We start from the raw sequence: 25978 nt of genomic DNA on the forward strand, positions 1-25978 counted from the left end.
CTGGAGATATTTAAAAAGAGACTGGATGTGGCACTCAGTGCCATGGTCTGGTAACTGCAGCGGTGGTTCAAGGGTTGGACTTGATGATCTCTGAGGTCCCTTCCAACCCAGCCAATTCTATGGTTCTAAGATGTGTCTGCATAAGAAGAATTAGTATTGTCTGCTGTGTCTGCTCAAGAAGAATTAGTACTGTAGACAGATTCCGAGCTTTCCCAGCAACATCGGGCTCACATGGCCATAAAGGACTATAAATACCGAAGAAACTTTAAGGAAGTTTTGCTGTCTTGTCGGAGCAGACTCCCAAGCACCCAGCACTGTTTTTGCTTGTTGTCGCCTGCTAATAAATTCTAATTGTTTTTTAATTGGCATGTCCTGCTCAAATTTTATGGGACGTAATTTATAACATGCACCCTTACTCTGCCCAAGGCCTGTAACACTTTTGCTTACAGTCACTAATTACAACATGACAGGTGGAACTGCTACGCCAGACACCCATTAGCCCTATGGGACACCCTGCCCCCCTAGCCCTATCAAACACTTCGGGTAAGCGGCACTAGGTTCCAACATCAGTGAATACAACTTTGGGACCTCCTCTAGCAGCAACCCAACTCGGCCTTCCTCACAATCTGCCCCGAGTTGCTGGCACCGGCGCCAGCAGCACCGGCGCCCCCAGCCCAGCCCAGCCCAGCCCCGCCTCCCGCCCGCCTCCCGGCGGCATCCCGCCAATCCCGAAGGGCGATGTGGCTTCTCGCTCTTGCTTCCCGCCCCTCCACCTCCACCTCTCCCTGTCCCAGGGCGGCTGCGCTTTGGGCCGCGTGGCAGCCGGCGGTTGGCGGGCGCCGCGCAGCCAATGGGGGAGAGGCACCTCAGAGCACGCGGGGTAACTTTACGCGCGGCGGCGCGCGCTCTTCCCCGTGTTCCGTCGGCTCGCGCTCGTTTCGCGCGCGGCGGCCGCTGCCGAGGAGCCGGGGGGCGGCGGCGGGAACGCTCGAGGGCTCGAGCCCCCCAGTGACGGAACAGCCGCCCTCGCGCGGCCGCAGCAGCCTCGGAGGAGGGGGGCGCGAGGCGATTGGCGGCCGGGCCACGCGCGTCGTAGGGCGCGTCAGCCAATCAGGAGGCACTGCGCTCCGCGAGGGGCGCGCCGAGCCGGGCCGGGCCGGAGCGAAAGAAAGGGAAAGGAAGGGAAGGGAAAGGAAGGAAGGGAAGGGAAAGGAAAGGAAGGAAGGGAAGGGGTTACGGCGGGATGAGGCCGAGTGGGGTGCGGGTGGTGTTGCTGCTACTGCTGCTGGTTCTGGCCCAGATCGCCGTCCCGGCGCGGGGTGCGGCAGCCGAGGAGGACGACAACGAGCACGGAGGTGAGTGTAGACACGGTGTAGGTTGAGTGCGGGTAAGGTGGGGGACGAGCTTGCGGCGGTGATACCGGCGGCTGCGTGGCTCTCCCCGAGAGACGCGGGTGTGACTTCGGCTCTTAGGCCCTGCTGGGAGCCCGGGCTCCGTGAGGCGCTGCAGAGGCTGGGATGGCTGGCTGCGACCGGCGGCTCTGGGCAGGCCTGAGCGGGTCGGGTGGCAGCACGGTGCCGGTACCCCTCCGCCAAGGCGCTGATGTTTCGTAGGGCCTGCTTGTCGCAGTGCTTTTCGTTTCTCCGATGTGCAGCAGCCCTGCCCCTCCGAAGTAGGGAATTAATAACTACTAATTAGCCATGCTGACCAGTACTGCCTTTTAATTTATCGGTAAATCGCCATTTTGTTAGTTGGCGGAGCGCTCTTTGCCTCCCCCCTTAACTCAGGGGGATCTCTGCATTCAGTGTGCTTCAGACCGATTGTTTTTTTATTTCCTGGAAGGAAGGCGGTGTGTTGCTTGTTTCGTCCCATCCTCTTTGAAATTCCCTGATGCATGTGTTCTCCTTTTCAAAATTAGCTGAAACAAAGCTGCTCGGGCTCCCCAACTTTAGCGCCTGTACGTAGGAGGCGGGCATTTAAAGATGTTTCTTTTTTAGTTTCATTTAAACATTTTTCACACGGTTTTGAGAAATCCTACATCTTCAGTATTTTCTACATTAACACTGCTGAATGTTAAGTACCAGAGGGCATTCAGGGAGACCGGATTATGGATTAGTTTATGAACTTATGTCCTGCAAATTCTTGCACAGTGAACAGCCAGTGAACCTTTAAGAAATGCATTTATGCCCGGTACCTGATCTGTTTGACGCTCTGTATGATCTGCAGGATAAGGATCAGGACATTTTTGTTCTTTTATGTATGGTATCTACAGAAGGAGATACAGAATTTTTTGGTGATTTTTTTTTTTTTTTTTTTTAATTCTAGGCTGAAATACATGTACTATGTCTGCTTCTCTTCTTTAGGCTAGAATACTTGGATATCTGCTTTTAGCATATGGCAAAGCCCAGTACTAGTTTCCTCTGCTACCTACAAATGATGAAATAACACCTGTGATGTCACACTAAAGCCTCTGTCCTGTGGCTGACAGCAATATTTCAGGTTCTCATGGGCTCTCAGCAATGATTCCCTTGTAAGCTGTTCTTACTATAGAAGTTCTCAAGATCAAAAATGCACAATGATGAACATACATTCTCCTTTCTGTGCAAGGGAAACACTAATCCATAGCACACCTTGAGTAATTTTCTTATTTCTGTTGTATATCTCAAAATTGTAAATAAATCATTAGCTAGGCTTTACCAAACATTTGCTTTAAAAATTGACATAGTGAGGGATTTCCATTTTTACCTTTGAAATGCAGACCTGTCTGAAGTTAACAGGTAAGACTTTGCAACAAGGAGGTAACCTTATGAAAATTGATTATTCAGGAGATTAAACTTTCAGATGGAACCAGGCTTGTTACACTGTGTGGTTTTAGAAGTGAAGCTTGACTAGGGCAGTGAGGTGAACATGCTCTCAGCTAGGTTAGCCTAGGTCAGGATGGTTACACTCTCTGAATCCTGATGAAGGAAAAGGAGGGATTGTGTAGAGGATCCACTACAGAAATCCTGGGGAAGACTGCAGTCATTAAAAAAGCTACTGAATGCCCTGAGAACAGATTACAAGGCTTGACTTTGGTGTTTCTGAAAAGTGACCTTATCCAGTTCAGAAAGACATTACAGTGCACTCCTCAAAATGAAACTTTCAGGAAGAATCCAGAAGTCATTGATAATCTGGATGAGGCTTTTTCATGCAGGACTCACCCTACTTAAGAAAAGCTACTAGGCCAGACTAATAATAAAAGCTGAAAGTTCAATGACATTACTGGAAGAATTGATTCTGGTTAGAGTAGCTACCAACTTGAAGAAGGCCTACCAGCCAGCATCATATGCCAAGGGTCTTAAAATTTTGAGTGTCATCTTCATAGGTTTTTTTTTTACTTCTGTGATAATGTGTTGAAATTTGTGGAAGGGCTTTGTTGGAGTAAAAGGGACGGTGCTTCTCTTACTGGAGGACAGGTTTTACCCACAGACATCGTTTGTTGGCTTGTTCACATGCTTTGCAAGTAGCTTTAAGAAAACAAAGTTGAGGTGCAGCTATTTTATTTTTGTTGGCTGTCTTATGCAAATATTTATTACCTACTTCTGCCATTTTAGGGGTCACAGTTAGACTCTCTAGTTGTTACCTTCAAATTTTGAGTTATTAAAGCAGAGGAAAGTTTCTTGCTTTTGATGAAAATAGTACTTAATCAGGTCCTTGAAGCAGGTCTTAGAAGTCTCTTTACTAAAGGGGACATTAGAGGTAGGCATTGGTGAAACTGAAGAGTACAAAGTGAGTTTGCTCTCTGCTAACCAGATTGGAAAATCTGGAATTATCTCTGAGAAGTGGATGTGCATAATGCCTGTGACATCGAATCACTGTCAAGAAAGTTTTATGCTGGCAGGCTATACAGACACCTATGAAAGACAGAGAACAATTTCAGTGATGGATGTTAGGTCTAGTGTTTTAACATTTTCCATTTGTGCAGGATGTTTTCATAGGTGTTATTTCATTCTCAGCTTTCTAAATCATGAGCTTGTGCCACGGTTGCTGCAGTGGTCTTTCTCACTTCTTGGGGGACAAGTGATTAGCATAGTGAGCAGGAATGACAGTGGCAGCCTGATGGTTAGTTTCAGAGATGTGTGAGCAGAATTGGCTGCATAGTTTTGTTTAAATTCCTTTGTGTCATGAAATCCAAGTCTGCAGTGATTTGCTTGGAAAAGCAATGAACATTGCACAACTCACTGGGAATTCAGGCACAATGAAATATAGCCCTTAAAACTGCTGGGCACACTTGTAAGCAGAAGTTTTGATTTCTGAGCCCCCTGAAAACTAGATTTTATCACCAGCACAGTCCTGTGGGTGCATGACACTGTAGATTCACTTTAAGGGTGTTTGACCGTTCAGTCACTTCACTGGAAGTGCTCAGAGATGGCAACACAGGAGGCATAGTCCACTTGCAAGTAGAACTTTTAGTTGCGTTGCAGATCATACTAAACAGTAGTAGTTGTTAAGGAAACTTAATCCTAAGTGATTCCTGTTGTGTGATAAATGAGCTCTTCTGTGATCTCTCCTCTCATCTAAAGCTTTAATATTTTGGCAGTGTGTAAAGCTGGGTTCTAATTAAAATTAACTTCTTCTCTCCAGGGACACATCCTGTTACCTACTGGCAAATATTTTTTCAAAGCCTTCTTCCAACAGAGAAATTACTGCTGCAATTTAATGACATAATTTTATCCATGGTGAGCTTGTCCCTGTGGTCTGCTTTTGTACAGAGAATAGTGGGGTTTGGTTTTATCACTTCTCCATACCTGTATACTGCATATTTATCATTCTTAATACTCAAATTCCAGGGAAATCAGGCAATATTCAGAAGTCTTGTCCTAAGTAACTTGGACATACATGATTTTACTGTTTTACTGTCCTGTTTTACTGCAGTAACTCATGTAAACTTAGTGAAGAGCCAATTAAAGCACAGAATAATTTTGAACAAGAAACCTTAGTACTTTCTTTTGTGGTGTTTTTTGTATGTTTGTTTGGGTTTTGTTTGCTTGGGTGTTAATTCTGGAACTCCCAGTGGTTGAAAGGGCCTTGGCTTCAGTGTTGTACAGGTTTAGTTTGGCTTGAGGTATTGTCACTTGTTCTGTGACAGTAATTCAGGAAGGCCTACTATCCTCAAATGATACATGTGAAAGATCAAATATTAAAGAAACCATCTCAAATTCCAAGACTGAATAAAGATTGAACCAGCTGAAATGTCCTGGTTTCAGATTTTATGTGTTAACTTTGCTTAGGTAATTTAGCAAATCTGCTTTTTCCTTGAAAGTCCTGTTCTGGACCAGAAGTTTTGGTCTGCCTCCCCAAAATTTCTGTGAAAGATTTTTTTACTCCATTTCTTTTAGAAGAGTGCCTTTCCTCCAGGAGGTGATCAAGGTGCTTAGGAGTGTGACTGTCACTTACTTGATTTTTACTATTTTACTCTCACTCTTGCTAATGCAGAGCAGAGTGATTCTCCTATGGGTGGAAAGCCTCTTTAATGAATTACAAATCTGAAGCCATCTCTGTAACTGAAAGCCAGATATTGAGGTAGTAGGGGTAGGCTTGAACAGTCAGGAACAGAATCATCATTTTCAAGTGCTTCCTCTAAATAACCTTGCTAATAGTGAAAGGATAGCATTTGAGTTTCGAGCAAGGCTGTCATTTATTAGAGCTTCACTCAGACTGGCAGAGCATAGCAGTTGTGCTGTTACAGGTGTGAGTAACTGTACAAGCCCTGGGGACAGATAGCATCTGCTTTTTGGGTAAGGACAGCTGTTTTGCTGCATGATGGAGGGCTTCTGACTGAATTCAGGTACCATCTGTGTGTTCTTCTTGCCCAACAAAACATGTCTGGGTGCCTCACTTCCCACATTTCAAGAAGATGCGTGCAACAGACCTTGGTAGCCATTGTCACAGAAGTCTGTATGTATTAATTCTTGTTGCATCTATTTTTCTAGTTGGCCCTGAAGAGTGAAATGGACTTTGACTCTTAACTGAAATACGGATATAGTTACTGGCATACTGTGGACAGAAATTAAATGGGACTGCTTCAAGCACTTTGCCAACTGAGGGAGCTGTTACTGTATATGGAGCAGGAATTAACTTGTGTTGATACTTTTTTTTAACCACAGAATATATTTAACCCATCTTCAACTTGGTAATGTTATTTTAATATTAAACTTGCCACAAGAGAATCTGTATTGCAGTTATACTTTTCCTTCTCCAGAATCAGTTACAAAAGAAGATGATGATGATGATGATGATGCTGGCAGTGAAGATGATGATGATGATGATTCTGAAGTTAAAGAAGAAAATGGTGTATTAATCTTGAACGATGCAAACTTTGACACCTTTACTGCAGACAAGGACACTGTTCTGCTGGAGTTCTATGCACCATGGTGGGTTCACAGCCTGTGGAATCTCCTTAGATTCAGAATGGGGTGGCTGTCGGGGGCTTCCCTGACAGAACACACTGCTAAAAAGTGAATTTGAGTTGCAGTTTCAAAGGTAACATAGGAGTAGCTTGCCTACCTGAAAAGCACTGGGTTCTGCCATAGTCTGAGGCAGGAGACTGTTCTGGTGGTGTTAAGGTACCTTTTTCTCTGCCCCTGTACCAAACGACAAATATCTTCATTTACAGATGTGGGTTGTGTTGAGGGATCACATACCAAGGGAACCACAACCCTGGTTCCGTCCTTGCTCTGTGCCTGTTCAGGGAACAGAGACAGCCCCAGTGAATTCCAGAAAAGTTATGCAGTGTTGTCTTGCCACCTGTCATCATGCCCTTGTGCTGGCCCACTGATAACTGTGAGTTTTCTGATCTAGCTGGAGGAATGGAGGAGACTTCCCTAGCAGGGGAATTGCTAGAAGGCTTTCCTTCTCAGGTTCAAGTCTCTCGCCTTGCCAAAAAGGTGTGGTGTGAGTAAGGACAAGCTAATTCGTATTACCAGTTTACATAGCCCTCATATCTCTATGAAGTTACAGTAATTCTGCTGGCATACCAAGATGTTAAGAGTAACACTAGTATGCTCAGAGGAGCTATGGTGGATTCACCTGCATACAGCTGAGACGAAGAATTTAGACTGGAATTTACCTTTTCTTGCATTCTTATGAACAAAAATAATGGAGGTGGCTAGCGAGGAAAGAATAGAATATATTGGCTGTCAAGCTGCTAACTTAGTGTTGCAAGCCAGCACTCCTTTTGTGGCTTAGTGATACAAAGTAGACTTACTAGCTTGTCCTTTTCTATTCTTCAAATAGAGGGAAGAATATGATCTTGCATGACATAGAGTTGCATTTTAACTGTTGCCACTCTCATTGCAGAGAATCCCATTCCTGCTTGGCTCTAGGTAAAATTTTCTTCCTTTCACCTTCAGCTTGTTAAGCTATGTTCATCTTTTCTTATGCTGGTATCCTCTGTCAGGCCAGCTTTTGCAGCAGGAGCTTCTGTTCTCCCCAAAGAGTTCTAGTGTGGCTAGAGAGAGAGCAGGTGCTGAGATATTGTGGGGGGTGCAAGATTTCATTAGGCCAGCTTAACAAGTTGTTTATTTTTCCCTTTAGTTCAGTTTAAGATCCTGGACAGAAAATATGAACTCGTATTAGGGAGAAGCTGAAGTCTGAATGAGACTTCCATATTGGGGGGCCAGGGAGGAAGGAGAAGCACAGTAGAAAGTTTGCAATTTTGTTCTAAAAGGAATTGTTAATTATTGTTTTCTTACAATGGCTTTTGTAAAGCATATATGGAAATGTGTTGCATTTTGAATGGAAGAAAAAAAAGGGTTTGGACGAACAGCATAGTAGCTACAGTTACTCTCTACCTCGCTTAGCTTGATGTCCTGAACATCTGTCAGAAGGCATCCTGGAAATGCTGAGTAATTATTGTGTAATATTCCTGTGGGTCTTTTGTACATTTATATATCTATTTGTGTCTTTGTCTCACAGGTGTGGGCACTGCAAGCAATTTGCTCCTGAATATGAAAAGATAGCCAAAACTCTGAAGGAAAATGACCCTCCTATTCCAGTTGCCAAAGTAGATGCTACTGCATCAACTTCGCTAGCAAGTCGTTTTGATGTCAGTGGCTACCCAACCATCAAAATCTTGAAAAAAGGCCAACCTGTTGACTACGATGGTTCTCGGACAGAAGATGGTAAGCACCAGTCCTTTGCAATTCTTTGTAAGAAAGCAAATAATTGTATGGTCTTGCTTCATAATGTGACTATTCTGAAGGAATGTAATCTTCATTTATCTTAAGCAGAATGATATTGCAAAGGCTGAAATTTTGCATGCCTTCTCAACTGTCTGTTTTAGAGGACAATGTTGGAGGAAGTGGGTAGTGCTGTTACTTATGAAAGGTTTTCAGAAGTAGCCACATGCTTGCCTAAGAAACACCTGGTCCATATATGGACTTTATATAAGACTACTTGTTTCTTGCTTAATGAATGTGGCCATCTTCAGTCAGAGAGGAAAAACTACATTTTCTAACTGTTTTGACATGGAATCGATGTGCTGTGGTGCTGCACAGTACAGATCTGTGTTCAGCATATGTAGAATGCTCTGTGGGTGAAGAGAAGGCCTTCTTGGCAATATCAACAATGAAATAAAGCATAAAAGAGTTTGATTAAGAAAGTGTTCTTTTTTAATCTTGACATGTAAGCTTTGGTGTAAGACCATGCTCGTCACTCTGATTGTAAATTCTTGATACTCACTCTTGCATTCCCAATTGCTAATTGGGCTTTTGAACTTTATTTCAGCAATTGTGGCCAAAGTCAAGGAGGTTTCTGATCCCAATTGGACCCCTCCACCAGAAGCTACCCTGGTATTGACCCAGGATAATTTTGATGACATCGTGAATAATGCTGACATAATCCTGGTGGAGTTCTATGCACCATGGTAAGCAAGAAGGCAGTCACCTGTACTTTCCTGGGACAGCTCACATAAACACACTTGGTGAACCTGTTTTCAGTTGCTATGCTTCTTTTAAAAAAGCTTGCCTTGTGCAGGTATGTGTAGCTCTGGTGTACCTTAGTTCTAATCTAGACCTAGGTTCACATGACAAGTCACTTGAAGACTTGACAGTATATATTGCTCAACAAGGGGTGGTCTGCAAAACTTCACTGAAGATTCTCATTTAGTATTTTGGAAACACATTGCGAGATACTGAAAACCAAACAGAGTTTAAAAATTAAACCTCTAAAAATTAAGCTACCTATAGTAATGTGGGGCTTCTGCTTGGAGAGACAAGTCTTACTAGACTTTAGTGTCTTCTGTAGCTTGAATAATCCCATTTCTACTTTCTCCATTCTGGAGGATATAACCCTTCCAATTCAGAGGTAGAAGGTACCTAGCAGGACTCACAGATTGTAAGAACTGCCCTTCTCCCTCCTTTATTAGGTGTGGACACTGCAAAAGACTTGCTCCAGAATATGAGAAGGCTGCCCAAGAGCTCAGCAAACGCACGCCTCCTATTCCTCTGGCTAAAGTCGATGCCACTGCTGAAACTGAGCTTGCCAAGAAGTTTGATGTTACTGGCTACCCAACTCTGAAAATTTTCCGCAAGGGCAAACCTTATGACTACAGTGGTCCCCGGGAAAAATATGGTACTGCAACTTCTGCTTTTTCTTATTTTCTGAGGGCTTGACCAGAAATGTTTTGATATGTTTATAGAACTTGCACTCTTGTTAACATCACAGCAGTGGTATTTAGGGAAAGATGAAAAACTGCTCTCATACCTACTTTGGACAGCAGTATAAATCTTTTCTCTAGGCATTGATGTCTTATGGTGGTACTATAAGCTCCTTTTAATATAAAGTAAGTTAAATACTCATGGTGAAGCAGTGGCAATACAAGTAAATGGGTAACCTTTCATTTCACTGATATGTAGCATAAGGGCCAGCAAAGTGCTCAATATTGAGGAAGACTTAAGACTATCCATATAGTTTGGCTCATAGCAGTCAGGAGATGGTGAAGGGTCTAGAATGTTCAAGGTTTACTTGAAAGATCAGTGGGTATTCATAGAACTTGTGCTTGATCACCTCTTCTGAAACCAACCTGAAAGAGAATATCCAGAGCTGCAGTTTTAAAAACTTGAACTGAGGTCTTGCTGATTTAATCTCTTAGTTACTTAGGGAGGGATGCACAGAAGGAAATGTATCCATGAGAAATGTGGTATTAAACAAGGTCATACAGGGAATGCCTGAACCTTTCAGTTCAATAAATGTTCTAAGCCCCTTTTTGGGTATATGCTTGTCTCACAGGTATTGTTGAATACATGACTGAACAGGCTGGTCCTCCATCCAAACAGATTCAAGCAACCAAGCAGGTACAGGAGTTTCTGAGGGATGGGGATGATGTCATCATCATTGGTGTCTTTAGTGGAGAGAATGACAAAGCCTACCAGCTCTATCAGGAAGCAGGTAAAGAACATTTTAAATATTAGTGTTTTGTTGAGATTCTGTTTAGGACTGTAGGCACAAAGAGATTCTTTATTTCTGCTCTTGGTTCAGTGGGAGAAGGTAGAGAGGAATGAGAGGAAGAAGATGGAACAAGCTTACACTACATTTTGAGGCTGTAATTGAAGTATGAGCCAGTCACAGGAGGTACCACCTCTTGGTACTATGTCCATAAAAACATGCAATCTAGAGAGGACAGACAATTCTAGCTGAGGAGCAAATCCCAACTTCCTGGCTTTAACCCTTCCTAGTTTTGCCATCTGCTGTTGTTCCATATCTGGCAGTTCCAGAGGCTGGGCTCTGACAAACTTGTATGGAGCCTGGAGAAAGAATACACCTCTGGATTAGTTTAGCTATATTCTTGGTATTGTTAATTCTTAAAAATGACTTTGATGTGACACAAGGACAGTCCTATTAACAATAATTTGCTACCACACAGAAAAGGCTAAGCCCTTGAAGTGTTTGGTCCCTGTGTTTCACATGATCAGACTTCTAACAGCCACTCTTGATTTCTTTTAGAACCTTGAAGAACAGTATGGGCAATTCTTGTCTTGGTTCCTGGGGCTGCAATCATTTATAGTTGGTTTAGGAGCTGATTTGGTTGCTGCAGCATGGCAAGAGATTGAATCCCAGGCTGCCCCAAAGCAAATAGATTAAGCTGTGAGTTCCTTTCCAGCTCAGCTTTTTGTTATGTGGGAAGAAGCCAAGAAGAGTGATAAACAAATGTCTGTTTCACTGTGTGTGTTTTGGAAGCTGTTCAGCCTTTTTGAATCTGTAGAATAACTCCCCAGGTAGATGGGTTGTTGAAGAGTATTCAAATAGCACTATGTGAATTGCATGTATTTTTGCAAGCTTCTCACCTCTGAGAATGAGAGCTTCTCACCTCTCTGAGAATGAGCTGTTCTCCACGACTGAGTGTCTCTGTGTTCCACAGAGAATGGGAAGAGAGTGTCCTTCCAGTGCCATCTCAAGATTTCAGCCAGAGGCTGTCAGTTCACTTCCTGATGACTTTTCTTTCTCCCTAACCTTAATTTTTCAGCTAATGGTTTAAGAGAGGATTACAAGTTCCACCACACCTTCAGCAATGAGATTGCAAAACTGTTGAAAGTATCTCCAGGAAAACTGGTTTTCATGCAGCCAGAAAAATTTCAGTCAAAGCATGAGCCCAAGATGCATGTTTTGGATCTTAAAGTGAGTAGCTGTTCAAAGCTAGAACATTTGTGCACATATTAAAGATTCTCTTTCTTGGTATATATTTGCAGTTGTCATCTTGCTGTTGGAATTCACTAGGTATTTGAGGCAACCTGCTTGTCCCCTGAAATTGCATTGGTTGGTTCAAGAAAGCTTTATAAAATAAACCCAGAGGTTATATATGTAAAAAATAATTTACCATTACAATATTTTGGGGTTTTACCATTATAAATATTTATCATTACAATATTCAGTTTAAGGGTAGAATAAGATATTATCTTTAGGACTCAAGGCTTTTAATAACATGGCAGCAGCATTTCTTATAACATGCTCCTCTTCCTCATTCATGTATGCATCCATGTTAATTTTCAGTAGCTTGTAATAGAATTGTCATTTAAATCAGGTTTCTGAGCTTTTTCCCCATTTTCTGAAGCAGGACTCTGCAGATGGATCAGAGATTAAAGAGCATGTTCTAAAACATGCTTTGCCTCTAGTGGGTCATCGCAAACCTTCCAATGAAGCTAAAAGATATGCCAAGCGTCCTCTAGTGGTTGTGTATTATTCTGTAGACTTCAGTTTCGACTATCGTGTTGGTAAGTTAGCTAAGATGGCCGTCTCCATTTCTGAAGGGAGCAAGCAATAAATAACTAGAAATTACAAATCTTCCATTCTGCTTTTTTTCAGCTACCCAGTTCTGGAGAGGCAAAGTCCTGGAGGTGGCCAAAGACTTTCCTGAATATGTGTTTGCTGTTTCTGATGAGGAAGATTATTCTTCTGAAATAAAAGATTTGGGCCTACTTGAGAGCGGAGAAGATGTCAATGTCGCCATTCTGGATGAAGGTGGCAAGAAGTATGCCATGGAGCCAGAAGAGTTTGACTCTGATGTGCTCAGGCAATTTGTGCTGGCATTTAAAAAAGGTATAGTTGTTGAAATAGAGGTCTCTAAGCCATTTGGTTTGTTTTCCCTTCCAAGAGTTTTTCCTGAATCAGTGACTGCAGTAATATAGTCAGTGACTGCAGTAAAGTACTGTGTGCAGTAAAGCACACAGCCTTGTGTGCTTGTTTAAATGCATAAAGCTTTTTTCTTGCCTTGTATTGTTTTAATCTCAGTTCATGAACTTTGCCTGAACTATTCTCACACTGAGCATATTTGGCAAGCCTAAAATGTTTTTGTTGCTGTGAAGTGTGAGCCAATCATTCATATTTGGAACTAGTGTAATAAATGACTGTCTAACACACGGATGGACAGTTGTAAAAGGATGATATAGAAAGGTTCTAGGAAATTGTGAAACAAATTTTTGCCCATATTTTGTAAGACTGCTAAGCTAAAACATCATCAGCAAGCTTACCTGTGTTTCTTGCAGAGGTTCTTGCAGAGTTTCTTCATTTACTGGTGTAATGCTTTTTTCTTAGTGGGAGGGTGTACTTCTGCCCTTTATTCCTGGGGGCATCATAAGGATTGCTTTTACTGTACTCTAACAATGGTGTGTATTTTGCTTCTTTCTAGGAAAACTGAAGCCTATTGTGAAGTCCCAGCCAGTGCCAAAAAGTAATAAAGGGCCTGTGAAAGTGGTAGTGGGCAAAACTTTTGATACTATTGTAATGGATCCAAAGAATGATGTTCTCATAGAGTTCTATGCCCCGTGGTGCGGACACTGCAAGAAACTAGAACCCGTGTATACTGAGCTAGGAAAAAAATACAAGAATGAGAAAAATCTTGTCATCGCCAAGATGGATGCTACTGCCAATGATGTGACAAATGAGCACTACAAAGTGGAGGGATTCCCTACTATCTACTTTGCTCCAAGGGAGAAGAAGAACAACCCTATTAAATTTGAAGGCGGTGACAGAGATTTAGAGCATCTGAGCAAATTTATAGAGGAGCATGCAACAAAACTCTCTAGAACAAAGCAAGAGCTTTAGATAATATGAGAGTGGTGAAGAAAAAGTGCTTGTACATTGTAGTTAAGGGCAAGTTACTGACAACTTTGAGAGAAGAATAAGCAGTTTGAGCAACAAAATTCCTGAGAAGTAAAGTTTCCTATTGCAGTATCTTTTTTTTTTATATGGCATAAAAGTTTTTCTGGACACTGAACTTCTCTGATATGAAAGTCATACACTAGTTACGGTTTTGGTCTTTGGAGAAAAATACATCCTTTATTTTTTTTGACTATTCTGAGCTTGATCATTTTACTCCAGTGCAACTGTTTTTTAATGTAAAAGGTATTACCAAAAAGAGGGAACCAGATCTCTCTGCCAAACAGGTTTCTTTGTCTTATTTGTTTGTATGGTTATTGGGGGGAACAGTGTTTTGAGCCAGTCTCCTGTTTTATTTCTGTATACCTATTGATTTGACTATTTCACTGTATTAATTGCTGAGGGTAAGAACGGGAGTTTTCTAAAGCATCAGTGAATTATTTGGTGCTATTGAGATAAGACTTACTAAATGTGCTTCTAGACCTGGCTTTTTTTGCTTTCTTCCTCTCTGTAGAGAGTGATGCTAAAATAGCAAGTTTTTCTAATGTACGTTTCCTTACTAGTCCATATGGACTCATTTATATCTTAGTCTTCCCATGTATGTTTTGGAGTAATTGGAGTGCAGCAGAAAGCATCTAGTTGGGTAGTGATGCTTGGATTCTGGTGTCAGGTCTGTTATTGTTTCCTTTTGCAGAAAGTGTTTGCTAGTAGATTGTTCTTTGGTGAAGCAGATCAGTACCTTCTGATGGACTTTATTTCTGTGGCAGTTTCTGCAGGTACAAAGGATGATCACATTTACTCTGTGCTCCACTTGGCAGTATGTGCACTTGAGAGTGGATTTTGATGTTGAATGCCCTAATACAGTTTAGTCCATACATTTATGGGCCACGTTGGGTTAGCAGGCTGATGTGCTACAGAAGCACTGTCTGCCTCTTCTCAGAGCTGTGATGCTGCCATGTGTGTGACTTGAGTATCACTGAGGCAGTTTTGATACATATTTCATTCTACAGGTAGTGCTTCCAAGTGTTTCTTAGTTTTACTCCTTTTCAGTTCTTTGGAGGGTGTGCAAATCTAAAACCACGACCCAGTCTTTTTTTGTTTGGGGACATAGCCTTGTGGTTAGCAAAGGTTAAACCCATGTCCAGTAAGTTGCTGTTAAGGTGTAGTCTAAGGACCTGAAAGGGCCTTCAAGGGGATAATCCTTACACTTTCTGATGTACCTCCCTAGTGCCTTGACCGGAGTACTGTTCCTGACTGTTAACAGCCTACATAACAAAGTGTGCCTATTGAATTGTTCTTACAGAGGTCTTGCATGAAGGCTTTCTCTTAATTAACAATTTACCTGAAGCTACTGAAAAAAGCTTACCAGCAGATGATGAAGTGTATCAAATCTCCATGCAGTGCTGGGGTGTGCTTGAATGCAGTTCAGCTCCTGTTGCTTAGCAGCAAAAACTGGGAAGTGATACGCAGTTATAGAGGATCAGATCTCAGTTGCCCCTTGGTGTTAAAGCAGTGCAAATCAGTCATTTCAGGCCCTGCGACTGCCAGTCTCCTTTTTGTGACAGCTTTTTCTCTTCTGTCCTTAAGTGTAAAGGTATGTGTTAAGCTTAGGCGGTATTTCACCTCCAAGACACCAAGTGCGTTATCTTTCCATCACTTGTTCTTTTCTGTTTGCAGCTTTTCTGTAGAGCCTTCAAAAGGTCTGTGATGAATGCACGGAGGCCACAGGGACAAGATCAGACTTAGCTGAACACAAGCTTACATTAGAGGTGACTTTCTTCAGCTTTAGAAAGTATCCATCAGACAAGTAGTAAGCTCTGTCCTGCCTGCATGTTGAGATCAACTCAAGTTTAATAATCCAACAAGTAGGCACTGACTTTCTAAATCACTTCTTAAACATAGTTACATCCCTAAGCAAATGCCTCGCTAGGGAAGGAGGGAACTAAATTGCTCTTGCTTATTAGCTGCAGGTTTGTAGGCATTTATTTCAAAACAGATGTCATCTAACCAACAGGAGTACATGGGTAAATATGGAACATGTAGATGGGAGCGTATGAAGTCCCCTATTAGTGGGGACTGTAGTCTGGGCTGAAGCTCCATACTTTCCAAGCCAGTGTCAAAATGGAGCGTAAGTTTCTCACCTGCCTTCTTGCAAGTGCTACCTGATTTTCCTTGATTTTCACTTCTTACAGAGGAAAAAAAATAAGGCATGCACTGCAGAAGAACAAGGGAGCTTTCCTGACTTTTTGTTACCTACAGCTGCATGAGAAAATGGCGTCATTTCTAGTTACAGTTCCAGATGGAAGAAAGCCTGCAATTTATGCTTCAGCACAGGACTAATTTGTGTGGCAATAGTAGTACCTAGCCTGGCCTGTTGAAAATATCTCCCCCACACACATTCTCTAGAAAACAAAAACATTTCTGTAAACCGTAGTACATTTTTAAGTAGTCAGACTTGGGACTTCTTCAAGGCTGTATCTTTCACTTCCAGGACCAAGGACTAAGGTAAGCGGCAACTCTAGCACAGCCAGTGAGGACTGAGTTTTTTCATAATGGAAGATTGATTGTTAACAGTAGAGGGCCAGGTCTTTCTATAATCAAGGTTATTATTTGGTTTCCACTTTAAACAATTTTATACTTCAAAAATGTTAAATTATTGTGATGCCTGGATATGACCCAAGATTGGACTAGTGGCATGCAAGCAAGGTACTGCAGAGCTGAAGACTACACACGGTTTCTCTGTCCTCTTGTACATGAGGCTGTGTGTTCAGGAAAATGGGCTTCTAAAAGTGGAACATAAGTAAGAATATATGATATACCCTCAAGGCTTTTCAGAAAGTATCATGGTCAAAGTCAAGTCATCAAACTTGCGTGTAATTTCTTTTGTGGCAGGCAAGGGAAACCCCTACAAGCTGTCCATGGTTCAGAAGGTTTTTTGTTCACAGCCTGCATTGGTAATTCACAGGGATCAGAGGACCAAGTACTGAGTCCTTGATGTAGGTTAAGGGGTACTTCAAGCCCTGTGCAAACTACTTAATCCACCTAGTGAAACTAGTACAGTGTCTTGAATTTGTTAAGCAGTTTGGCTTCTGTTTGCTGTGCTCCAGTTTTCAGTGCAGAACAGGGATCTGTGAGCAACCCTAACCGAAGGCACTGAAATGCTGGAGCATCTTTTCTTATTTGCCAGGCATTTCTGGGACTCAGCTAGAAGTGCTGCACAGCTTGAAGTATGGACATGTTGCAGTCGATGGTTAGGGGAGGGCTTTTGATTACCAACTACTGCAAACCTTGTCCTGCCTGGACCCATGAAGACACACAGCCACAGGCAGAGAAAATGTTTTCCTGGCGTGTGTTACCTGTCTTGATACCTCTGTGCCCAGAATCCCACAAAACTCACAATGCACCTTCTTTTTCTTTCAACTTCTTCAGAGGTTTCTCTGTGCTGAAGCTGCTTCCTTTAGACATGGCTGTGAATGTTCTCAGAGGCCATGGACTGATGTCACATGAGTGTTTGTTGTGCTGGAGTTTCTGTGCCATGAACAGCGTTTTATAGGAAGCCACTATGTTGTTATCTAACCCTTAGCAGCATTGTTTTTTGCACAATTCCTAAACGTCTGGGCAAGCTCTGTACACACCGTGAAATCCAAAATGTCTTTGCAGAGTCTGGGTGAGACTGCTTGGTTCTGGAAGGACAGGGTTCTGTTTTAAAGTGAAGGAGAAATCTGCTCTGTGAATTAACCATGAATCCTTACACTAGAAAGGTGGAAGTTTAAGAAATACTCTTTGTTCAAATCCCAAGCTGTGTGTGACTTGATTAGCTTTATCCCCTTTTATGCTATATTTAACCCAGTCATGCAAAGAAAACCCTTATCTCCATCATTAACCAAATCCTCTGATGGATTTCCATATGCTGGGTCTTGAACTGCCAGTTGTTTCTTTATAATGAAAGCCGATGCTTGTCAGCTTGCTCATGATTAATGCTCTCATACTTGCTTTGTCCAAGTTACAGTAGTTTTCTTGAAATTTAGTATGTTTTGCCTTTACAGTAGGGGAGCTCTGCAACACAGCCTGGTAAATTGCTGCTTAGAATGATAGAATCAGAGTAAAGAAAAACACAGCAGAAGGGTAGGTTCAAATGGAAAGCAAACGATAACCCAAATTTCCATAACACATCAAGGCTAGACCAGACCATTTGCTTACTTATTTTGATTGCTTTACATATTGGGTCACAAGTTTTCAGCTGTTTACTTTCTATGTTCAACCTGGTAACTTGCATTTAACCTATGTACCTGTTCCAAAAAAAAAAAAAGGATTCAACAGAACACACACCTCTGCTACGTACTGATTTCTGAACTACAGAATGCATTAAAGAAATGGAATATGACTCAAAAGTGGGGCTGCTCTGAGTAAGGAAGGCATATTAAAATTCACTTCCCATGAGACATAATTAATATGTTAGTACTGCTAATCCCTTGAGACAGTAGATTTTACTTATTTTAATGTACAGTCTGGGTCTTTCGTTGTCTGAAGATGGGCTAACAGCTAAACGATAGTCAGTAAAACTCCTCTAGCTTGATTAAGCTGTAGCTTTTCCCAATCAGCAGAACTTCACAGAGGGCCTAGTGACAGGTGCATTGAGCTTTGTTCAAGAGCCTTTTAACAAACCTAAGGGAGCAGTAATAGAGCACATAATTACAGCAGATAGAAATCTAGAGAGGTGTTTATTGGTGTATTAACCAGTCCATTGAAATGCAAGTGGCATTACTTTCCTACCTCTTTATTTTTCTGGGAGATCACCTTCAATGTTCAAATTTGGACAAACCAGACAATCTTTAAATAGAAAAGCTACATTTTAAATAAAAAAAGGTCTCTGGGCTCTTTTTCATTCTTTTCACTTCCAAGATGTACCAAAAGTATTAATGATACCCACAAATAATGCTGTTTTCCACAGCAGCACAGAAGTGGTTGTAAGGATCAGTATTTCTTTGATCCGAGTTACAGGTCAGCGGCGTCAGTATGAGTAGTTCAGTGTTTGGGTGTTTTTTTTCCCAACAGTATAGTCTGTTTTGATGAGAACTGTAGGAATGGTCAACCTTCATCAGACATCTAGTACTTAAACACCTCAGCCTGAGAGGATTCTGTTGAACTATGAATAAGTCATCCTCTTGGCTATGAAATGTTGCAGTTTGACATACCAGACCTAACTTGCTGATGGCAAACATACTGCTTGGAAAGGAAAAAGGAAATTATGATAACTTATAAAGACCCTACACATGTGTAACCGTGAATAACAGGCAGTACCAGGCAATACAGTCACCTGCGTATGCCCCTCGCAAATATAGATAAGTAACTATGTGAGTACAAGAAAATCTGGGAAAATACTGTATCTTTAAATGTATCAGATCAGTCGGAGAATAAGATGTTCTAGTGGGGAACTGCAGATCTTGAATTACATGGACTTAAAAAACCAAACAAAAACACAAACAAACAAACTGGTTTGATTCCAATCTTGCTTGTTTTCAACTAGCTGAAATCAGTAACTAATTTAGGCTACACGTTTTAAATGGTGACAAAAGAATAAGCACTAGGTGACTTGGGAGGTGCACCTCTAATAGGCAAAGAGACTTAACAGCTAAATTTAGTTGCTTCATGGAGTTTGACTTCAGAGGTACCATCAAATGCATTCATACTATAGGATTCATTTGCTTTCCAGAAGAAAAAACATTACTATATGGGTCCATGGTGTCTGCTAAAATTCCTTTCTTCTAGGTGAATTTGTTTGTCTTCTCTTTCATAAACTGAACTCCGTGTTAATTAACCTTTTGGAATACAGCACTGTGGTGGCAACAAAGGTTTCCTTATCCCAAGTCATGATTTATTAAATCCAGTAGAAGACTCAGTACCTAAACATCATTAGGTGACTGGTCCCCACAGTGGGATGTGAAGTCTGAAGTTTGGTATCTGGAATACACCTGCAGGGAAAAAGTCCTCCAGGACTGGGAAAATTAAGCACCTCAGACATCATCCGAAGCAAACAAGATAGTGAGGAAGGATCAAGCAAGCTCCAGCCAGCATGAGATGCTGAGGGAAAAGGTGTAAAAGCCACTTCTCTTTCAGGCTTAGGCACATTTATTGAGTCTCTTGTGATCCTCATCATAAAACTCCCTCTGGAAAGCAGGTGACTGACATTGAATTAAATAATTTCTCCTTAAGCAGGAGGTGTGACCTTCAATGTTTTCATAACAGTGGTTATGTCACCTGTCCATGGGCAAGGAGTCATCTTCCCATTCTTAAAAATATTCGTATGTACATCTTCTGAGATGATGTTCTAGGTCTTTACCTATCAGAAATAGCTAGGCTGTCCCTTTTTCTGCATCTGTTAAGGTTGAGTTAGAGAAAGAAAACAGAAGTTTGCCTGATAATTGATGGAGAGGACCATTTTGCTGATCTTGTTTGGAAGGCAGACAGGTCCTTCTTGCCTTGTGCTGCCCAAGAGGCAATGACTTGGCTGCCAGTCTTGGTCCATGGGGCTGCTGCTGTTCCCAGCCCACCCAGACAATAGACTCTGTGGCTTGGGAAATGCTGGAGGGTGCAGCTCCTTCCTCCTCAGATCTTCATGTGAAGCCAAGGAAGTGGGAGGAAGGGGTATTTTGAGAATTACCTTTCTGTGCCACTTGCTTTGAGGGAGAGACTTCTTTAAGGAAAGTGTTGCATGGGGCAAGGAGGTATGGAGCTGAAGGAATGAAAAAGGAAAAACTGATGGAAGGGAACAGAGCACTAGTGATAAGGGAAACAAGGTGGGATGAAGAAACTAAGGTGGAAAAGTTAAGTAAGAAGTAATTAAGTAGTTATTTTAAACCTTCCTTCTTGTAACAGCCACCTTCTCTCCCTATATCCCAAAACTACTGATTACATTTCAATTGCTAGACCCCTACCCCTCATGATTTGTGACTTACCAACAGACTAAATGTACCTTTAGAAGGTCTGCAGTGTGCTCTGAAACTCCTTGTATCTGACCAGATACCCTTTCCAAAGTGAAGTTCTTACACTACTTCTCAGAAATACTTGGCAATATTTCTGATTGTCCTAATGAAATAGTATGCATTTATAAAACGTGTTTGTATTCATAGTTAGTTTACAAAACTAAGTTAACTACTTTAGATATTTCCATTACTTCAAAATTAGAGAGAAAGAAAAAAAAGGTTTTCTCTTTTTCCCTGTGTTGTCTGACCTTCCCCCAAACCACCCTCAGCTTTTAGATTCCCCGAATTCCTCAGTTGTTGGCACTCCTGAGGTCACCACACTGTCTGAGCTTAGATTTTGAATCAGCCCTTTCCACAAAAACTCAGGTTTTCTTCTAACACACATGAACCTGATAAAATCTTGGGTTCCCCCTGGAGCTCTAAAATCCCACATTTTCTGACTCATTAAACCCCCTTACTTGCAGGAGAGACAGACTTTACACTGCCAGTGTGCTATTGATTTGCTTCTGACTCTTCCCCATGTGCAGCCCTGAGTAAAGGGGTGCAAAAGCCCACAAGTGCTTTAGTTCATACAGCTAATGGGAGGCCAGTCAGTGGCTGCAAGAAGTGCATGGAGCTTTCATGGCAGAGAAATCTCCATCCTCTCTGTCACCCTGATCCCCAGACAGGTGGGAGAAATGCTGGCTGCTGTGCACTGTGCTCAGCAATCCCAACACACTGTTTAGGTGCCATAAAGTGCAGTTAGGCTTTATGTAGCAAATTTTTGAATTTTTTTTTAATCAGCTGGGTTGGAAGGGACCTCAGAGATCATCAAGTCCAACCCTTGATCCACTACTGCTGCAGTTGCTAGACCATGGCACTGCCACATCCAGTCTCTTTTTAAATATCTCCAAGGACGGAGAATCCACTACTTCCCTGGGCAGCCCATTCCAATGCCTGATCACCCTCTCTGTAAAGAAATTCTTTCTAATATCCAACCTAAACCTCCCCTGGCACAACTTGAGACCATGCCCTCTTGTCTTGTTGAAAGTCGTCTGGGAAAAGAGACCAACCCCCGCCTGGCTACACCCTCCTTTCAGAGAGTTGTAGAGAGGGATGAGGTCTCCCCTGAGGCTCCTGCAGGCTGAACTGACAATTATGTTTGTCTCAAAGGGTCATCTCTGTCAGGAGTACCTGGTGCTTTTGGCGTGTCACTAAACGAATATAAAGAGATTATGTTGTGTTCTCCAGAGGTTGCAGTCAATTCCAGGGGAACCTCCGTTGAGAATTTGGAAGCGTGAGTATTGCAATATCAGGCAGTTGATTCTTGTTAGTTTAAAAACTTCCACTTCATTTTGCGGGTGCTTTTCCTTTCATCTCAGACAAGAGACCCGTGGTGGTCGTGCGGCGTTTCTAGGGCGGGATAGAGGTGCAAAAGACCAGTCAAGGTTGGTAGTGGTAAGGGGGGAAGGAGAGCAGAAGGAGATCAATCTGTAACTGACTGTGAACAATCGATTGCGATAGCCACTACCTTCGGACCAGCCGAAGAAACTCTGCACTACAGAGATATTTATACCTGTCCCATCTCAATGCCTCTGATGTTGTGGCTAGTCGCACGATGGGACCTCAAGTTTTCCCGAACAGCGTATCTAGGTCTCTACTCCCATCAGCGCTACGAAAGCCACGATTGCAAAGAAGACCTTGAAGTACAGCAGCGAAATTCCGACATCGCCCCAACTCCGGGCGGCCCCACTGCATTCCGGGAAATGCATTATGCAAATCTGGAGGCTGCTCTCAACACCGCCTCCCGATTCCCCTCTACTGCCAGCAGCGTTTCTTGTTTCTCATTACGTCTCGGAATTATTACTTTTTTTTTTTTCCATGACCCTTATAAGAACGGGCGGGTTTTTTTTCTGGTTTTCTTCATAAAGTTAAGCTTCAAGTGTTAGGCTTGGGTACGCTCAGAATTGCTGCTTGTTTGCCTCTTCTGTCATTAACGTGTTTTAATAGCTTCTGTAGATGGAACTGCAAAAAATAATACCATTTCTACGAGCTGAGTGGGAACTTATGTCCAGCGGGAAGAAGGGAGCTCCTAGGCACCCTGACGGAGGGAAGTTTCACAGTTTCCAGAAAAGATATTTAAAGAAAAAAAAAGCAAGCCAGTGAACATGCTTCAATTACGGGAAGAGCTCCCATCAGCTCTGTCCAATACCTGAAGTTTGCATTAGCTCACTGAGAATCTTGATGAGCACTGGAGGTAGCCCAGGAGCACATGCTTAGGACAAGTCAGCTATGGCACCACCACACCTGCCAGAAGCAAGATGTTAGATCTGCTCAGCTGCAGAAAGGAACTTTATGTCTAAGAGCCTCCCTAATTTTCAGGTTTCTCTGCACATAACAAAGATATGAGTAAGCACTGATTCATAGAACTTACTTTGGCCAAGGCTTCATTCCCTTTTCTCAAGAAGGCTGCTTTTGCTGTGGGAATACATCCTACCTCTTCTGCCAGCTATGTTCTCTCCTTCCACAAGTGGAATCAATCAGTAGTCAGTCTCTTTTATTGCTACCTTTTTCCTTCCCCCCAGGCCCGTGATTATTGCAGGAAGCTAGGTTTTCCTGGACTTGGAGGGCTTCTCTTGGATTTTGGTTCCAAGATCTCTGGGTACTTGTCTCCATTAGTCATTTTTTAGGTCTGGTGCAATTCTTCAGTGTTTTCATAACTGACTTCACTGAAGTCAGCCAAGACTGTCTTCAAAATCTTGAAGTTTCCTCAGTTAATTATGTCTGAGATAGAAGTTAATCCCGTTAGGACCTTGTATTGGTTACATTGTTCTAGTGGAAAATGAGGTCTCAGCTGCTTTGTTCACTTCTTTCTCAGTTTAACCCTGAATTTTACTGGTTATGAATACAAATTCATTAACATATATTAGAAGTTTTAAGGAAATTCACACAAACAGCTTGGCCTGATCTCTTCTCCTTACAGGAGTTAATCCTGTCAGGATCTTTCTCTTTTTCAGTGCCAGCATGCATTCTGGTTAAAATCTATTCTGGTTACAGGATGGGTGGGAGAGCATACAGATTTTTTCCTCATGGTTCTACTCTGGTGGGTATATAGTAAGATATAACATGTTCAAGCTGCATGTCATGCAGAAAAAAGTATCTGATTCTTTAACCTCCCACACAGGCAGGAGGAGACTTAACTACCTATGCCTCACCCATTGCTGTGCTTTCATTCTCCTCCTTGTCCCTTCTCAGAACTATGGTGGTAGGTGCTCTGGCAAGCTGCCACTTGCTATTGCAGTGGGAGCTATTGACAGAAGCCCTTGTGACAGTGTGATGAAGCAGATTGTTAAAAAACCTAGTGACTGCTGTGGATCTGGAGTCACCCGTGATCATGGCCAGTAACATGAGATGGGTAAAACTGACTGTAACAGGAAAGGAAACTCATCACTCTGTCAAAAAACAGCTTTCAGAAGGGCTGTGTGTTACACGAAGAAATGATGATGAACTCTTCTAGCAGTGGTTAAAACCTGAAACACAGAAGATGGTAATGCAGAGAAATCCTTCCAAGGGCTACTCTTACCATGCTTGGTATATATGTGCTTGCATAACCATATGATAAATGCTCCTTGTTTTCCTTGAATGTTCACTTTCTGTACAGCTGAAAATACCCACCTGTGGAGAAGAGATGCAGTAGAAGGGTGGGGATTAGCAACGGATGGGTGCTTATGGTTTGGATTACCAGTAGCAATGTTTTGACTTTCTGTTTTGAAGCAAGAGCTGCAGCATTATTAGCTATCCAAACTTAAATCTTCATATCTGATCTTTATCTCACATTGTTGCTGCATGGTCTGCAATTAAATATAGTCACAGATGAGCAATGAGATACTAAGATCCTACACTTTTGTATCAGTTTAGTTTTTCTTCTATTAACGCTTTATTATATATCATCACAAATTGAGTAAGTTCTGTTCTATTTAGTTTGGGTTTCTTTTTTACTTGCTTATTAGAAGACCATGGACTTGGATCATTATCTGAACAGCTTTCTGTTCTGGAACCAATTACAAGAACACAAATCAGGTCTGACTAGTTGCCTACTGCTCTCTACAGTGAGAGCTCTCTACAACAGCAGAAAGTATTGGAAACTATTTGGAGTCCACAAGTGCCATTCACTGTGGCTAGAGAAATTTTCTCAAAAAAAAAAAAATTTTTTTTTAAATTATTTTATCCATACTGTTTTGCTTCTCTGATTTTTTTTCTCAAGGGATTGTTTCATGTGGTGTATCTGCATTATTCCAGCTAGCATGTGAATAGGCTTCCATTTTATTTAATTTTTATACTTGCTGATACTTCTATAAGTGTAAACCAATCTTGCTTTATTAACACCAGCTATTGTTATTTACATGTAAAAAACATTCGTCTTAACAAAACCAGCATTCCCTCTGACAGACAACAGTTTAACACAGGCAAGAGAGACTTGCTTGCAAGATCCATAAGACAGAGATTTAACACCTTCCCATTTACATCAGCTCCAATCCTTGGATTATTCACAGGCCTAGAAAGGTGACAAGGAATAAATATTACACACTTAACCACAGTGCATTCTTAAAGCCTGTCTCCTTTAGATGTTTAACTTGCCACTGTTCTAAGTTGGTGTGGAACAACTTCTTGAATTATAGGTATGTATTTTCAAGACAAGAGAGAAAATTATTTCATGTGACCCTGTTAACAGCATTTCCTTCTGAGGCCAAGGAAGACTTGAGTATCCCCTGGTCAGGGTCTCAGTCCTATGTCACAATGAAAACAATTTGTGTTTTCTGGGATGGAAAAAATTGTGAAATATGTGGAATTACATGTCTCTTTTTCTTGCATACCTTCCATACATTTTAGAGCTTGGTAAATCTCACTCCCCACTGGGAATTAATTAAAGTAACTTTATTTAACCACTGTGGACTATAGCTATTTGTATATTCAGAGCCTTCTAACACCTTCCCCTAGAGAATACTTGCTTAAAGAATAGCTCAGCTTTTTCAGTGTAGGTAACGTTTTGGCATATTTGCAAGTATTATTTTCTACACTAAGCATCCAAGCCAATATTTACAGGATTCAGTTTAAACAACAAAACAAACTCCTAGTGAAAGGATAACTTTGCCTAGAAAGAAAGTACCATGTCCAACTCCACTTTGAACTATTCTGTTCAAAATGTTTGTTTTACCTTAATGAGAGAATCCATTAGCCTTATGTGATTTTCCTAGCACTCAGCTAAAAGAAATTGAATAAATTTCACAAGAAACTTGGTCATACAAGAGATTATTTTATGTATTTTTGTTTACCATGGTTCTGTCTTACAGGTTGATGGTATAGATGTTGTGGCCAAAACAATT

At 41.8% G+C, this 25978-nt stretch overlaps 1 protein-coding gene across 1 annotated transcript; it reads left to right on the top strand.

The window, feature by feature from the left end:
- Window positions 1–1125: 1125 nt before the first annotated feature.
- On the top strand, window positions 1126–17941 carry PDIA4 (protein disulfide isomerase family A member 4). Its single transcript, XM_030444200.1, has 10 exons — window positions 1126–1355; window positions 6242–6413; window positions 7957–8162; window positions 8767–8905; window positions 9407–9612; window positions 10270–10428; window positions 11504–11655; window positions 12092–12248; window positions 12340–12573; window positions 13163–17941. Exons 1-10 carry the CDS (start codon window positions 1244–1246, stop codon window positions 13576–13578), a joined length of 1953 nt encoding a protein of 650 aa, XP_030300060.1. The 5' UTR covers window positions 1126–1243; the 3' UTR covers window positions 13579–17941.
- Window positions 17942–25978: the final 8037 nt, after the last annotated feature.

Source organism: Calypte anna, chromosome 2, assembly GCF_003957555.1.
Source record: "Calypte anna isolate BGI_N300 chromosome 2, bCalAnn1_v1.p, whole genome shotgun sequence".
NCBI classification, from domain to species: domain Eukaryota; kingdom Metazoa; phylum Chordata; class Aves; order Apodiformes; family Trochilidae; genus Calypte; species Calypte anna.

Coding starts and splice junctions, on each gene's coding strand:
- PDIA4 (XM_030444200.1), top strand. CDS start 1,244: ATGAGGCCGAGTGGGGTGCGGGTGGTGTTGCTGCTACTGCTGCTGGTT. Junction 8,163..8,766: donor TGGTTCTCGGACAGAAGATG/GTAAGCACCAGT, acceptor ACTTTATTTCAG/CAATTGTGGCCAAAGTCAAG. Junction 10,429..11,503: donor CCAGCTCTATCAGGAAGCAG/GTAAAGAACATT, acceptor TTAATTTTTCAG/CTAATGGTTTAAGAGAGGAT.